This window comes from Lethenteron reissneri, chromosome 56, assembly GCF_015708825.2.
Source record: "Lethenteron reissneri isolate LAM-NWPU_2019-01 chromosome 56, ASM1570882v1, whole genome shotgun sequence".
Classification (NCBI taxonomy): Eukaryota; Metazoa; Chordata; class Hyperoartia; order Petromyzontiformes; family Petromyzontidae; genus Lethenteron; species Lethenteron reissneri.
In genome coordinates, this window is record NC_083834.1 from 8036523 (window position 1) to 8053934 (window position 17412).

At 46.9% G+C, this 17412-nt stretch overlaps 1 protein-coding gene across 1 annotated transcript in view; it reads right to left on the minus strand.

The window, feature by feature from the left end:
• Positions 1–17412, minus strand: part of LOC133356939 (metabotropic glutamate receptor 5-like) — a 149980-nt gene that overhangs the window by 20700 nt on the left and 111868 nt on the right. The window contains exons 6-7 of the mRNA XM_061574646.1: positions 2391–2517; positions 1671–2059 (exon numbers count right to left, since the gene is read on the minus strand). Coding sequence (XP_061430630.1) covers positions 1671–2059; positions 2391–2517 — 516 coding nt within the window. The remainder of the gene's footprint in view (positions 1–1670; positions 2060–2390; positions 2518–17412) is intronic.

A 17412-nucleotide genomic window follows, 5' to 3' on the forward strand; every position in this document is an offset into this window, starting at 1 on the left:
TTCAAGTGCCTCTTAGCGCAGGGTACGCCAAAGATGCACGTTGATGTTTTAGTCCATTAAGCGACTAATTATCCAACCGGGAGTTCGGACTCGGCTGAGTTTGCCGCTCCGCACGGCTCTTTCCCGTTTTAATGGAAGGGCGTCCATGAATTCGAATTAATGGAACGGCGAAATGTTTTTCAAGAGAGGACGAAAAAAATTCACAGATTCACAGAATCAAATGGAACTGTCACCGAAAAATGGTTAATTATCGCGCATTTGCTGACGGCAATTTATAGGGGCAAATACCCGCAGAAGAAAATGGAGAGATTATATACAGAATATGTGCTTCCACTTAACAACGCAGTGGCCTCTCTCATTGAATGATGCAGCTGTGCGGGGCAAAGTGCTGTCAGGGAGCACTGGCTGTGGGAAGCCGAGAGCTTTAACATCTTGCAGCTCACCAGAATTGGTGGTGAGATGTGAACTCCCTCGCCTGGTATGCAGGAGGTCGTCGCTTCGATCCCGACCCTGACGCCTGCTGCTGTATATTTGGAGTTTACGTGTCTCTCTCTCTCCGTGGTCGCGTGGATGTTTCTGAGGATCCTCCAGTTTTCTCTCGCACGTTTAGAATGAACGTGCGTTTAGATGATTTGGCTGCTATGCATTTGCTCGTGATAAACCACTTCGTCGAGTTATCATTTGTGACCCGGTCGCTTCTGATTAAAAGAGCTATTTATCTCAGTGGGCCTTCTTTACCTGGTAAAATAAAAAAAATATATAATAATAGGGTTTTCCCCCTTTTTTCTGGCAACAAAACTGAAACTTTTTTACAAGGAATCACGTGTGAATTAACTACAATACTTGTGGTCAAAATTCAAACAAAAGACACACTCTGATAATAGATGCATTGTCCTTGAAACTGATTGGTCCACACTAGAGACGGCTTTCTTTTCGTCTCAACTGGTGCTCGACCAGAGGACGCCAAAAGGCGTACAGCTCAAAGACAGCGGCACCATCAAAGTAATGAGGGATCGGGGTAAGCATCTACATCATTAGACCTCCTTTGCCAGTACCAACATATAATAATTAGGTTTTTCCCCTTTAAATAGTTTAGTTTTAAATTGGTTCGGGCGAGCCTGACTCTGCCGATGAGACGTAGAATGTCGAAACCGGCCCAGCCGTCGTGCTAGCACCAATGCTGCTGATACGGTGCACTCCACGTGATCGTATGGGACATGTAAAAAAAAAATCATTTTTTGTTCTGTACGTCCAAGGACAGAGACGGGAAGCATTGTTTGATTGTCTCTTTTGTTTTGCATTCGGCTGGGTGCGTCACCAGGCTCAGGGAATACAATAGCAAGTGATTGTCCACTTATTTTATGAGTGGATGTTTGCGTGGACGGGTAAGTTGAGCGGTCGAGTTGGTGGCTGGGCGGTTGGCCTGATGTCAGCCGCGAGCGATACCCGGACGCGCCACCACTGCTCCGAACGTGCGGCCACCTGAGTTCGATTCCCAGCCACGTCTAACGTCGGCGGGCGGGCGGGCGAGCGAGCGAGCGAGCAACATCCGGACGCACGCCACTGCGACCGTACTTACGACCTTGCGGTCACCCGAGTTCGAATCTCGAGCACGCCAAACAACGACATCGGGCGAGCGAGCGAGCGAGCGGGCGGAGCTGGCCCCTCACCTGCGCGCAGGCGCTCATGAAGCGCGGCTTGCGCGTGCAGATCTTCTTCTTGCTGCCGGCGAGGATGCGCGCGATGCGGTTGGTCTTGGTGACGAGCGCCGAGTACATGGCCGAGGAGGCGAGGCCCACGGCGATGCGCTGCACGTAGCAGCCGGCGCGCGTCGGGCGCGACACCAGCGCGAAGGTGCACGCGTAGCCGAGGCCGGCGCCCGCCAGCACCATGAGGCAGAGCTCGCGGCTCGACGACTTGACGACGGGCGTGTCGCGGAAGGCCACGAAGACGAGCGCCACGAAGGCCGTGGCGAGGAGGCCCGCGCACGAGAAAGCCACCGCCGCCAGAGCCTCCGCGTCGCCCCACTGCAGGTAGTACACGGGGATCTCCACGCAGCCTGCCGGGAAGCAGCGGGGGGGGGGGGGGGGGGCAACGCGGGTCCAGAAAGGGAGTGGGGAGGGGGGTGAGGGGCTCGGCGCGGTAGCAGCACCAGCAGCAGTAGCAGCATCATTATCATCATCAACAGTATCAGCAGCATCATCATCATCAGCTTCATCATCATCATCAACAGTATCATCATCAGCTTCATCATCATCATCAACAGCATCATCAGCAGCAGGATCGTCAGCAGCACCAGCAGCATGAGCAGCGTCATCATCAGCAGGGTCACGTGCAGCATCATCAACAGCATCAGCATCATCATCAGCAGCACCACGTGATTGTGCAACCTTTGAGGTCGTGGTCTGGCCAGGAGCCCTGGCGGCACGCCAAGCAGGTGAAGTCGTCCTGCACGATCTCGTTGTCCTTACACGGCGTGCACACCCAGCAGCAGCTCAGCTCGCCCTTACGGATCACCTGGAGGTCGGAGCCGCCGACCCAAAAGCACACAAAGGCAAAGATACCCCGTTGAGCGTCAACAGAATGTTGGGGCAAGTGCTGTTAGCGAGCACCTATGAAGGCCGGCACGGCACACGAGGGGGTGGGTGGCCAACACCCTAATGGCGATGTTTACACACCACACCAGGTACTCGTTTGAGACGAAGAGAGGCCCAGGACCGGTTCAGATATTCGTCAGTGTTGAATCTATGGGGCAGTGTTTAGTCTATAGGCAGTGTTGAATCTATGATGCAGTGTTGAGTCTATTGACAGTGTTGAGTCTATGTGCAGTGTTGAGTCTATGGGAAGTTTTGAGTCTATGGGCAGTGTTGAGTGTATGGGGCAGTGTTGAGTCTATGGGCGGTGTTGAGTCTATGGGCAGTGTTGAGTCTATGGGCAGCGTTGAGTCTATGGGGCAGTGTTGAGTCTATGGGGAGTGTTGAGTCTAAGGGGCAGCGTTGAGTCTATGGGCAGTGTTGCGTCTATGGGTAGTGTTACGTCTATGGGCAGCGCTGAGTCTATGGGGCAGTGGCGAGTCTATGGGGCACTGTTGAGTCTATGGGTAATGTTGAGTCTATGGGGCTGTGCTGAGTCTATGGGGCAGTGTTGAGTCTATGGGGCAGTGTTGAGTCTATGGGGCAGTGTTGAGTCTATGGGGCAGTGTTGAGTCTATGGGGCAGGGTTGAGGCAGTGTTGAGTCTATGGGCAGTGTTGAGTCTATGGGGCTGTGCTGAGTCTATGGGGCAGTGTTGAGTCTATGGGGCAGTGTTGAGTCTATGGGGCAGTGTTGAGTCTATGGGCAGTGTTGAGTCTATGGGGCAGTGTTGAGTCTATGGGACGCTTTGAGTCTATGGGCAGTGTTGAGTCTATGGGGCAGTGTTGAGGCAGTGTTGAGTCTATGGGCAGTGTTGAGTCTAAGGGCAGTGTTAAGTCTATAGTCAGCGCTGAGTCTATGGGCAGTGCTGAGTCTATGGGCAGTGCTGAGTCTATGGACAGTGTTGAGTCTATGGGCAGTGTTGAGTCTATGGGCAGTGTTGAGTCTATGGGCAGTGCTGAGTCTATGGACAGTGTTGAGTCTATGGGCAGTGCTGAGTCTATGGGCAGTGCTGAGTCTATGGACAGTGTTGAGTCTATGGACAGTGTTGAGTCTATGGGCAGTGTTGAGTCTATGGGCAGTGTTGAGGCTATGGACAGTGTTGAGTCTATGGACAGTGTTGAGTCTATGGGCAGTGTTGAGTCTATGGACAGTGTTGAGTCTATGGGCAGTGCTGAGTCTATGGACAGTGTTGAGTCTATGGACAGTGCTGAGTCTATGGGCAGTGCTGAGTCTATGGACAGTGTTGAGTCTATGGACAGTGTTGAGTCTATGGACAGTGTTGAGTCTATGGGCAGTGCTGAGTCTATGGGCAGTGCTGAGTCTATGGGCAGTGCTGAGTCTATGGACAGTGTTGAGTCTATGGACAGTGTTGAGTCTATGGACAGTGTTGAGTCTATGGGCAGTGTTGATTCTATGGACAGTGTTGAGTCTATGGACAGTGCTGAGTCTATGGACAGTGTTGAGTCTATGGACAGTGCTGAGTCTATGGACAGTGCTGAGTCTATGGGCAGTGCTGAGTCTATGGACAGTGCTGAGTCTATGGGCAGTGCTGAGTCTATGGACAGTGTTGAGTCTATGGACAGTGCTGAGTCTATGGACAGTGCTGAGTCTATGGGCAGTGCTGAGTCTATGGACAGTGTTGAGTCTATGGACAGTGCTGAGTCTATGGACAGTGCTGAGTCTATGGGCAGTGCTGAGTCTATGGACAGTGTTGAGTCTATGGACAGTGCTGAGTCTATGGACAGTGCTGAGTCTATGGGCAGTGCTGAGTCTATGGACAGTGTTGAGTCTATGGACAGTGTTGAGTCTATGGGCAGTGCTGAGTCTATGGACAGTGCTGAGTCTATGGACAGTGCTGAGTCTATGGACAGTGCTGAGTCTATGGACAGTGTTGAGTCTATGGACAGTGCTGAGTCTATGGACAGTGCTGAGTCTATGGGCAGTGCTGAGTCTATGGACAGTGTTGAGTCTATGGACAGTGTTGAGTCTATGGACAGTGTTGAGTCTATGGGCAGTGCTGAGTCTATGGGCAGTGCTGAGTCTATGGACAGTGTTGAGTCGATGGACAGTGCTGAGTCTATGGGCAGTGCTGAGTCTATGGGCAGTGTTGGGGCAGTGCTGAGTCGATGGACAGTGTTGAGTCTATGGACAGTGCTGAGTCTATGGGCAGTGCTGAGTCTATGGACAGTGTTGGGGCAGTGCTGAGTCGATGGACAGTGTTGAGTCGATGGACAGTGTTGAGTCTATGGACAGTGCTGAGTCTATGGACAGTGTTGAGTCTATGGACAGTGTTGAGTCGATGGACAGTGCTGGGTCTATGGACAGTGTTGAGTCTATGGACAGTGTTAAGTCTATGGACAGTGTTGAGTCTATGGACAGTGTTGAGTCGATGGACAGTGCTGGGTCTATGGACAGTGTTGAGTCTATGGACAGTGTTAAGTCGATGGGACAGTGTTGAGGCAGTGTTGAGTCTATGGGCAGTGCCGAGTCTATGGGGCAGTGTTGAGTCTATGGGGCACTGTTGATGCAGTGTTGAGTATATGGGGCAGTGTTGAGTCTATGGGGCACTGTTGATGCAGTGTTGAGTATATGGGGCAGTGTTGAGTCTATGGGGCACTGTTGAGGTAGTGTTGAGTCTATGGGGCAGTGTTGAGTCTATGGGGCACTGTTGATGCAGTGTTGAGTATATGGGGCAGTGTTGAGTCTATGGGGCACTGTTGATGCAGTGTTGAGTCTATGGGGCAGTGTTGAGTCTATGGGGCACTGTTGATGCAGTGTTGAGTCTATGGGGCTGTGCTGAGTCTATGGGGCTGTGTTGAGTCTATGGGCAGTGTTGAGTCTATGGGCAGTGCTGAGTCTATGGGCAGTGTTGAGTCTATGGGGCTGTGCTGAGTCTATGGGCCTGTGTTGAGTCTATGGGCAGTGTTGAGTCTATGGGCAGTGTTGAGTCTATGGGTAGTGTTGAGTCTATGGGCAGTGCCGAGTCTATGGGGCAGTGCTGAGTCTATGGGGCACTGTTGAGGTAGTGTTTAGTCTATGGGGCAGTGCTGAGCCTATGGGCAGTGTTGAGGCAGTGTTTAGTCTATGGGCAGTGTTAAGTCTATGGGCAGTGCTGAGCCTATGGGCAGTGCTGAGTCTATGGGCAGTGCTGAGTCTATGGGCAGTGCTGAGTCTATGGGCAGTGTTGATGCAGTGTTGAGTCTATGGGGCACTGTTGATGCAGTGTTGAGTATATGGGGCACTGTTGATGCAGTGTTGAGTCTATGGGGCACTGTTGATGCAGTGTTGAGTCTATGGGGCACTGTTGATGCAGTGTTGAGTCTATGGGGCACTGTTGATGCAGTGTTGAGTCTATGGGGCACTGTTGATGCAGTGTTGAGTCTATGGGGCACTGTTGAGGTAGTGTTGAGTCTATGGGGCAGTGTTGAGTCTATGGGGCAGTGTTGAGTCTATGGGGCACTGTTGATGCAGTGTTGAGTCTATGGGGCTGTGCTGAGTCTATGGGGCTGTGTTGAGTCTATGGGCAGTGTTGAGTCTATGGGCAGTGCTGAGTCTATGGGCAGTGTTGAGTCTATGGGGCTGTGCTGAGTCTATGGGGCTGTGTTGAGTCTATGGGCAGTGTTGAGTCTATGGGCAGTGTTGAGTCTATGGGCAGTGTTGAGTCTATGGGCAGTGTTGAGGCAGTGTTGAGTCTATGGGCAGTGCTGAGTCTATGGGGCACTGTTGAGGTAGTGTTTAGTCTATGGGGCAGTGTTGAGTCTATGGGCAGTGTTGAGTCTATGGGCAGTGTTGAGTCTATGGGCAGTGTTGAGGCAGTGTTGAGTCTATGGGCAGTGTTGAGTCTATGGGCAGTGTTGAGTCTATGGGCAGTGTTGAGTCTATGGGCAGTGTTGAGTCTATGGGCAGTGTTGAGGTAGTGTTTAGTCTATGGGGCAGTGTTGAGTCTATGGGCAGTGTTGAGTCTATGGGCAGTGTTGAGTCTATGGGCAGTGTTGAGTCTATGGGGCTGTGCTGAGTCTATGGGGCTGTGTTGAGTCTATGGGCAGTGTTGAGTCTATGGGCAGTGTTGAGTCTATGGGCAGTGTTGAGTCTATGGGGCTGTGCTGAGTCTATGGGGCTGTGTTGAGTCTATGGGGCTGTGCTGAGTCTATGGGGCTGTGTTGAGTCTATGGGCAGTGTTGAGTCTATGGGGCAGTGCTGAGTCTATGGGGCACTGTTGAGGTAGTGTTTAGTCTATGGGGCAGTGTTGAGTCTATGGGCAGTGTTGAGTCTATGGGCAGTGCTGAGTCTATGGGCAGTGTTGAGTCTATGGGGCACTGTTGAGTCTATGGGTAATGTTGAGTCTATGGGGCAGTGTTGAGTCTATGGGTAATGTTGAGTCTATGGGCAGTGTTGAGTCTATGGGGCACTGTTGAGTCTATGGGTAATGTTGAGTCTATGGGGCAGTGTTGAGTCTATGGGGCTGTGCTGAGTCTATGGGGCAGTGTTGAGTCTATGGGGCAGTGTTGAGTCTATGGGGCAGTGTTGAGTCTATGGGGCAGTTTTGAGTCTATGGGGCAGTGTTGAGTCTATGGGGCAGTGTTGAGTCTATGGGGCAGTGTTGAGTCTATGGGGCAGTGTTGAGTCTATGGGGCAGTGTTGAGTCTATGGGGCAGTGTTGAGTCTATGGGGCAGTGTTGAGTCTATGGGCAGTGTTGAGTCTAAGGGCAGTGTTAAGTCTATAGTCTGCGCTGAGTCTATGGGCAGTGCTGAGTCTATGGGCAGTGCTGAGTCTATGGGCAGTGTTGAGTCTATGGGCAGTGTTGAGTCTATGGGCAGTGCTGAGGCAGTGTTGAGTCTATGGGCAGTGTTGAGTCTATGGGCAGTGTTGCGTCTATGGGTAGTGTTACGTCTATGGGCAGCGCTGAGTCTATGGGGCAGTGGCGAGTCTATGGGGCACTGTTGAGTCTATGGGTAATGTTGAGTCTATGGGGCTGTGCTGAGTCTATGGGGCAGTGTTGAGTCTATGGACAGTGTTGAGTCTATGGACAGTGCTGGGTCTATGGACAGTGTTGAGTCTATGGGGCAGTGCTGGGTCTATGGGGCAGTGTTGAGTCTATGGGGCAGTGTTGAGTCTATGGGGCAGTGTTGAGTCTATGGGGCAGTGTTGAGTCTATGGGGCAGTGTTGAGTCTATGGGGCACTGTTGAGTCTATGGGGCACTGTTGAGGCAGTGCTGAGTCTATGGGCAGTTTCGATTTAAAGCTTTCGTGACTGCAGGGATTCATCTTCTTGTTTCTTTCGGTAAAGTCACGTAGAAGGGAAGTAATAAAATAATAAAAATAAAACATAATAAAACAATTCTCACGACGTTTCGGCTACAACGCAAGCAGCCGTCTTCAGGTGAAGAATGAGACACTACCAAACTAGGAGCTTATATATAAGCTGCATTGGGGGTTGAAGAGCGCCTTAACAAAAAGAATGTGCATGTGAAGAGGGATTTAGCATATTCATGGAAAATGCGTAGGCGTTGGGCGGGGGGGTGTCAAAGTCATATTATGCCCATGCATTATGCAGGATCAGCAGCAACCAAGGGGGGTGCAGGGATTAGCAGTAACAAAGGAAAGGAATGTTAATGATATGTAGCTGCAGTTACTCAACAACACGTAGAAAACTAAAGTATAAACTACATAAAAAACTAAAGTATAAACTGCATCGCACCATCAGTATACTTACTATACTCTATAATAAGCTGAGTTACTAACAGCAAGTAATACATTACAATTTTACCTCGTAAAAATTCTATAATATGCTTCCATCTAAACCTTATTCTCTTACATCACACGAGCATATACCGTACTATATACTGCCATAGATAAACCCAACATTAAATTATATACTGTATTGCTGTAAACCAACCTATATCTTATACATTTAATATCACACTATGTATTATTCTACACACCCTAATGTGTATCGAAATGGTTTATTACGTCCTTCCAATGATTGCTGAGCCAGAATCCATCTTCTCGGTTAAAGTTGTCTCTGTGTTTGTATATGTGGATCGCCTCATGAACGAATCTCTCATGATAGCCAGATGGCTTGCAGAGAACCTCTGTCTTGGAGAAGTCAATATCATGTGAGCCCACTGAGTTGTAACAGTGATCTGCCACGGCTGAGGTGTTAGTCCTACCGTGTTTCAGGTCAGCTTTATGTTCACGGATGCGGTCCGAGACATGTCGTTTGGTTTCCCCAATGTAACTGCTACCACAGAGGCAACTTAGTTTGTAGACGCCAGGGTACTGTATGTCTGGAACCACATCTTTTACAGACGGTACCAGATCACGGATTTTATGTACTGTGTTGAATCGGACCTGGATCTTGTGTTTAATCAGGATTTTGGAGATCTTTTTTGTGACCCCAGCAATGTAGGGTAAGGTGATGGTCTTGAAAGGCTCCTCAACAGGATCCTTCTTGATGGTTGGAGTGATGGCTTTGCGGATTGTATAGTCGGAGTAACCATTTGCCTTAAGAGCTTGGCGTACGTGTTTGAGTTCACTGGAAATGTGTTCATGGTCGGAGATGCATTGGGCTCTATGATATAGAGTCTTGATGAGGGAATTCTTCTGAGATGGATGGTGGTGGGAATCCGGTTTTAGATAAGCATCCGTGTGGGTGGCTTTCCTGTAGACAGAGTGGCTCATTGAACCATCAGGTCTCCTTTTGATTAGGACATCCAAAAAGGGTAGCTTGCCATCATTTTCGACTTCCATGGTGAATCTGATGGCTGGGTGTATGGAATTGATGTGGTCGAGAAATTGGTCTAGAGCAGGCCGGCCATGTGGCCAGATGACAAAAGTGTCGTCTACGTACCTCTTCCATAAGGTCGGGCGTAGAGTGGCAGTCTGGATGGCGTCCGTCTCAAATTTCTCCATGAAGATGTTGGCTACAACCGGAGATAGGGGGGAGCCCATTGGGGTGCCCTCAATTTGCTTGTAGAAGGTTCCATTCCAGGTGAAGTATGTATTGGTTAAGCAGTGTCTCACCAGGGGGGGTACCCCAGCATTCAGTCCTTGATGAACCAAGTCTTCAATGATTGCGATGGTGTCAGGCACAGGTACCTTGGTGAACAAGGAAACCACATCAAAACTGACAAGCAGGTCGTCTGGGGACAGGGCAATCCCCTTGATTGTCGATACCAGGTCAGTAGAGTTTAGTACTGCAGAGGTGGTTTTTCCAGTGAAAGGCCGTAGGATTTCGGACAAAAAACGAGCCAGTTTGTAAGTGGGGGAGTTGATAGTAGAGACAATGGGACGAAGAGGTGTATCTTCTTTATGTATCTTTGGCAAGCCGTACAATCTTGGTGGTCTGGCTGCAGAAGGTTTCAACGAGAACTGTTTGGTCTGATCAATTAATGCGGTTGAAGCAGAAATGATGTTGTTGGTTTTGGAGACGAGGCTGTTGGTGGGGTCTCTTTTTATTTTTGTATAGCTGCCATCGTTTAGTAGTTCTTGAATTTTGTTGTTGTATTCTATTTTGTCCATGATGACAGTGGCATTGCCTTTGTCGGCTGAGAGGATGACAATGTCATCCCTCTTTTTTAATTGAGCTAATTCAAAACGCTCCTCTTTGCTGATGTTGCTAGCTGGCATCTTAGCGTTTTTGAGGGTTACAGAGATTTCGGATCTTGCTACGTCTGCAGCGATGTGACTCAAGCCCTTGAGAGCTACATCTACTCGAGCAATTATATCATTAACTGGTATGTGTCTAGGTGTGACTGCAAAGTTTAGTCCTTTAGCTAAAACGGATTTCAAACCTTCAGAAATAGGACTGTTACTGCGATTAATTACGACTTTGTTAATATCTAGCTTTTCAATGTGTGGGTCCGGTTTCTTGTTTGAGAGGCGATTGAATTTGGAAATCAAGTTGTCCTTACATTTAGTCGACATAGCGGCAGCTGAAGAGGCAGTCATTTTTTCCACATGTTCCCAATCCGATGTGGACATTGTTACACTCAAAGATAAGTGTGATTTGTAGAGTGTCTTGTCTAACTGATCTAGTTCGGTGCGCGTAAGTCTGATTTTCTCTGAGATAAGAGCTAAGCTAGTTCTAGACAGAATTCGTTTCGCATTAGAAGAAGTTACAGCAGCAGATGTTAGTGTAAATGCGTTTGGTATTACCTTAGAGTCGCGGCATCTCTTCAGAAAGGTGAGAGACTCGATTAGCTGAGCCTTCTTATCCCGGAGCTTGTTGAAGGATCTCAAAGTTATGTGGAAACCCTCCCCGTAGAGGCGGTTAAATTTCGATTTAAAGCTTTCGTGACTGCAGGGATTCATCTTCTTGTTTCTTTCGGTAAAGTCACGTAGAAGGGAAGTAATAAAATAATAAAAATAAAACATAATAAAACAATTCTCACGACGTTTCGGCTACAACGCAAGCAGCCGTCTTCAGGTGAAGAATGAGACACTACCAAACTAGGAGCTTATATATAAGCTGCATTGGGGGTTGAAGAGCGCCTTAACAAAAAGAATGTGCATGTGAAGAGGGATTTAGCATATTCATGGAAAATGCGTAGGCGTTGGGCGGGGGGGTGTCAAAGTCATATTATGCCCATGCATTATGCAGGATCAGCAGCAACCAAGGGGGGTGCAGGGATTAGCAGTAACAAAGGAAAGGAATGTTAATGATATGTAGCTGCAGTTACTCAACAACACGTAGAAAACTAAAGTATAAACTACATAAAAAACTAAAGTATAAACTGCATCGCACCATCAGTATACTTACTATACTCTATAATAAGCTGAGTTACTAACAGCAAGTAATACATTACAATTTTACCTCGTAAAAATTCTATAATATGCTTCCATCTAAACCTTATTCTCTTACATCACACGAGCATATACCGTACTATATACTGCCATAGATAAACCCAACATTAAATTATATACTGTATTGCTGTAAACCAACCTATATCTTATACATTTAATATCACACTATGTATTATTCTACACACCCTAATGTGTATCGAAATGGTTTATTACGTCCTTCCAATGATTGCTGAGCCAGAATCCATCTTCTCGGTTAAAGTTGTCTCTGTGTTTGTATATGTGGATCGCCTCATGAACGAATCTCTCATGATAGCCAGATGGCTTGCAGAGAACCTCTGTCTTGGAGAAGTCAATATCATGTGAGCCCACTGAGTTGTAACAGTGATCTGCCACGGCTGAGGTGTTAGTCCTACCGTGTTTCAGGTCAGCTTTATGTTCACGGATGCGGTCCGAGACATGTCGTTTGGTTTCCCCAATGTAACTGCTACCACAGAGGCAACTTAGTTTGTAGACGCCAGGGTACTGTATGTCTGGAACCACATCTTTTACAGACGGTACCAGATCACGGATTTTATGTACTGTGTTGAATCGGACCTGGATCTTGTGTTTAATCAGGATTTTGGAGATCTTTTTTGTGACCCCAGCAATGTAGGGTAAGGTGATGGTCTTGAAAGGCTCCTCAACAGGATCCTTCTTGATGGTTGGAGTGATGGCTTTGCGGATTGTATAGTCGGAGTAACCATTTGCCTTAAGAGCTTGGCGTACGTGTTTGAGTTCACTGGAAATGTGTTCATGGTCGGAGATGCATTGGGCTCTATGATATAGAGTCTTGATGAGGGAATTCTTCTGAGATGGATGGTGGTGGGAATCCGGTTTTAGATAAGCATCCGTGTGGGTGGCTTTCCTGTAGACAGAGTGGCTCATTGAACCATCAGGTCTCCTTTTGATTAGGACATCCAAAAAGGGTAGCTTGCCATCATTTTCGACTTCCATGGTGAATCTGATGGCTGGGTGTATGGAATTGATGTGGTCGAGAAATTGGTCTAGAGCAGGCCGGCCATGTGGCCAGATGACAAAAGTGTCGTCTACGTACCTCTTCCATAAGGTCGGGCGTAGAGTGGCAGTCTGGATGGCGTCCGTCTCAAATTTCTCCATGAAGATGTTGGCTACAACCGGAGATAGGGGGGAGCCCATTGGGGTGCCCTCAATTTGCTTGTAGAAGGTTCCATTCCAGGTGAAGTTCAATGAGCCACTCTGTCTACAGGAAAGCCACCCACACGGATGCTTATCTAAAACCGGATTCCCACCACCATCCATCTCAGAAGAATTCCCTCATCAAGACTCTATATCATAGAGCCCAATGCATCTCCGACCATGAACACATTTCCAGTGAACTCAAACACGTACGCCAAGCTCTTAAGGCAAATGGTTACTCCGACTATACAATCCGCAAAGCCATCACTCCAACCATCAAGAAGGATCCTGTTGAGGAGCCTTTCAAGACCATCACCTTACCCTACATTGCTGGGGTCACAAAAAAGATCTCCAAAATCCTGATTAAACACAAGATCCAGGTCCGATTCAACACAGTACATAAAATCCGTGATCTGGTACCGTCTGTAAAAGATGTGGTTCCAGACATACAGTACCCTGGCGTCTACAAACTAAGTTGCCTCTGTGGTAGCAGTTACATTGGGGAAACCAAACGACATGTCTCGGACCGCATCCGTGAACATAAAGCTGACCTGAAACACGGTAGGACTAACACCTCAGCCGTGGCAGATCACTGTTACAACTCAGTGGGCTCACATGATATTGACTTCTCCAAGACAGAGGTTCTCTGCAAGCCATCTGGCTATCATGAGAGATTCGTTCATGAGGCGATCCACATATACAAACACAGAGACAACTTTAACCGAGAAGATGGATTCTGGCTCAGCAATCATTGGAAGGACGTAATAAACCATTTCGATACACATTAGGGTGTGTAGAATAATACATAGTGTGATATTAAATGTATAAGATATAGGTTGGTTTACAGCAATACAGTATATAATTTAATGTTGGGTTTATCTATGGCAGTATATAGTACGGTATATGCTCGTGTGATGTAAGAGAATAAGGTTTAGATGGAAGCATATTATAGAATTTTTACGAGGTAAAATTGTAATGTATTACTTGCTGTTAGTAACTCAGCTTATTATAGAGTATAGTAAGTATACTGATGGTGCGATGCAGTTTATACTTTAGTTTTTTATGTAGTTTATACTTTAGTTTTCTACGTGGTTGTTGAGTAACTGCAGCTACATATCATTAACATTCCTTTCCTTTGTTACTGCTAATCCCTGCACCCCCCTTGGTTGCTGCTGATCCTGCATAATGCATGGGCATAATATGACTTTGACACCCCCCCGCCCAACGCCTACGCATTTTCCATGAATATGCTAAATCCCTCTTCACATGCACATTCTTTTTGTTAAGGCGCTCTTCAACCCCCAATGCAGCTTATATATAAGCTCCTAGTTTGGTAGTGTCTCATTCTTCACCTGAAGACGGCTGCTTGCGTTGTAGCCGAAACGTCGTGAGAATTGTTTTATTATGTTTTATTTTTATTATTTTATTACTTCCCTTCTACGTGACTTTACCGAAAGAAACAAGAAGATGAATCCCTGCAGTCACGAAAGCTTTAAATCGAAATTTAACCGCCTCTACGGGGAGGGTTTCCACATAACTTTGAGATCCTTCAACAAGCTCCGGGATAAGAAGGCTCAGCTAATCGAGTCTCTCACCTTTCTGAAGAGATGCCGCGACTCTAAGGTAATACCAAACGCATTTACACTAACATCTGCTGCTGTAACTTCTTCTAATGCGAAACGAATTCTGTCTAGAACTAGCTTAGCTCTTATCTCAGAGAAAATCAGACTTACGCGCACCGAACTAGATCAGTTAGACAAGACACTCTACAAATCACACTTATCTTTGAGTGTAACAATGTCCACATCGGATTGGGAACATGTGGAAAAAATGACTGCCTCTTCAGCTGCCGCTATGTCGACTAAATGTAAGGACAACTTGATTTCCAAATTCAATCGCCTCTCAAACAAGAAACCGGACCCACACATTGAAAAGCTAGATATTAACAAAGTCGTAATTAATCGCAGTAACAGTCCTATTTCTGAAGGTTTGAAATCCGTTTTAGCTAAAGGACTAAACTTTGCAGTCACACCTAGACACATACCAGTTAATGATATAATTGCTCGAGTAGATGTAGCTCTCAAGGGCTTGAGTCACATCGCTGCAGACGTAGCAAGATCCGAAATCTCTGTAACCCTCAAAAACGCTAAGATGCCAGCTAGCAACATCAGCAAAGAGGAGCGTTTTGAATTAGCTCAATTAAAAAAGAGGGATGACATTGTCATCCTCTCAGCCGACAAAGGCAATGCCACTGTCATCATGGACAAAATAGAATACAACAACAAAATTCAAGAACTACTAAACGATGGCAGCTATACAAAAATAAAAAGAGACCCCACCAACAGCCTCGTCTCCAAAACCAACAACATCATTTCTGCTTCAACCGCATTAATTGATCAGACCAAACAGTTCTCGTTGAAACCTTCTGCAGCCAGACCACCAAGATTGTACGGCTTGCCAAAGATACATAAAGAAGATACACCTCTTCGTCCCATTGTCTCTACTATCAACTCCCCCACTTACAAACTGGCTCGTTTTTTGTCCGAAATCCTACGGCCTTTCACTGGAAAAACCACCTCTGCAGTACTAAACTCTACTGACCTGGTATCGACAATCAAGGGGATTGCCCTGTCCCCAGACGACCTGCTTGTCAGTTTTGATGTGGTTTCCTTGTTCACCAAGGTACCTGTGCCTGACACCATCGCAATCATTGAAGACTTGGTTCATCAAGGACTGAATGCTGGGGTACCCCCCCTGGTGAGACACTGCTTAACCAATACATACTTCACCTGGAATGGAACCTTCTACAAGCAAATTGAGGGCACCCCAATGGGCTCCCCCCTATCTCCGGTTGTAGCCAACATCTTCATGGAGAAATTTGAGACGGACGCCATCCAGACTGCCACTCTACGCCCGACCTTATGGAAGAGGTACGTAGACGACACTTTTGTCATCTGGCCACATGGCCGGCCTGCTCTAGACCAATTTCTCGACCACATCAATTCCATACACCCAGCCATCAGATTCACCATGGAAGTCGAAAATGATGGCAAGCTACCCTTTTTGGATGTCCTAATCAAAAGGAGACCTGATGGTTCAATGAGCCACTCTGTCTACAGGAAAGCCACCCACACGGATGCTTATCTAAAACCGGATTCCCACCACCATCCATCTCAGAAGAATTCCCTCATCAAGACTCTATATCATAGAGCCCAATGCATCTCCGACCATGAACACATTTCCAGTGAACTCAAACACGTACGCCAAGCTCTTAAGGCAAATGGTTACTCCGACTATACAATCCGCAAAGCCATCACTCCAACCATCAAGAAGGATCCTGTTGAGGAGCCTTTCAAGACCATCACCTTACCCTACATTGCTGGGGTCACAAAAAAGATCTCCAAAATCCTGATTAAACACAAGATCCAGGTCCGATTCAACACAGTACATAAAATCCGTGATCTGGTACCGTCTGTAAAAGATGTGGTTCCAGACATACAGTACCCTGGCGTCTACAAACTAAGTTGCCTCTGTGGTAGCAGTTACATTGGGGAAACCAAACGACATGTCTCGGACCGCATCCGTGAACATAAAGCTGACCTGAAACACGGTAGGACTAACACCTCAGCCGTGGCAGATCACTGTTACAACTCAGTGGGCTCACATGATATTGACTTCTCCAAGACAGAGGTTCTCTGCAAGCCATCTGGCTATCATGAGAGATTCGTTCATGAGGCGATCCACATATACAAACACAGAGACAACTTTAACCGAGAAGATGGATTCTGGCTCAGCAATCATTGGAAGGACGTAATAAACCATTTCGATACACATTAGGGTGTGTAGAATAATACATAGTGTGATATTAAATGTATAAGATATAGGTTGGTTTACAGCAATACAGTATATAATTTAATGTTGGGTTTATCTATGGCAGTATATAGTACGGTATATGCTCGTGTGATGTAAGAGAATAAGGTTTAGATGGAAGCATATTATAGAATTTTTACGAGGTAAAATTGTAATGTATTACTTGCTGTTAGTAACTCAGCTTATTATAGAGTATAGTAAGTATACTGATGGTGCGATGCAGTTTATACTTTAGTTTTTTATGTAGTTTATACTTTAGTTTTCTACGTGTTGTTGAGTAACTGCAGCTACATATCATTAACATTCCTTTCCTTTGTTACTGCTAATCCCTGCACCCCCCTTGGTTGCTGCTGATCCTGCATAATGCATGGGCATAATATGACTTTGACACCCCCCCGCCCAACGCCTACGCATTTTCCATGAATATGCTAAATCCCTCTTCACATGCACATTCTTTTTGTTAAGGCGCTCTTCAACCCCCAATGCAGCTTATATATAAGCTCCTAGTTTGGTAGTGTCTCATTCTTCACCTGAAGACGGCTGCTTGCGTTGTAGCCGAAACGTCGTGAGAATTGTTTTATTATGTTTTATTTTTATTATTTTATTACTTCCCTTCTACGTGACTTTACCGAAAGAAACAAGAAGATGAATCCCTGCAGTCACGAAAGCTTTAAATCGAAATTTAACCGCCTCTACGGGGAGGGTTTCCACATAACTTTGAGATCCTTCAACAAGCTCCGGGATAAGAAGGCTCAGCTAATCGAGTCTCTCACCTTTCTGAAGAGATGCCGCGACTCTAAGGTAATACCAAACGCATTTACACTAACATCTGCTGCTGTAACTTCTTCTAATGCGAAACGAATTCTGTCTAGAACTAGCTTAGCTCTTATCTCAGAGAAAATCAGAC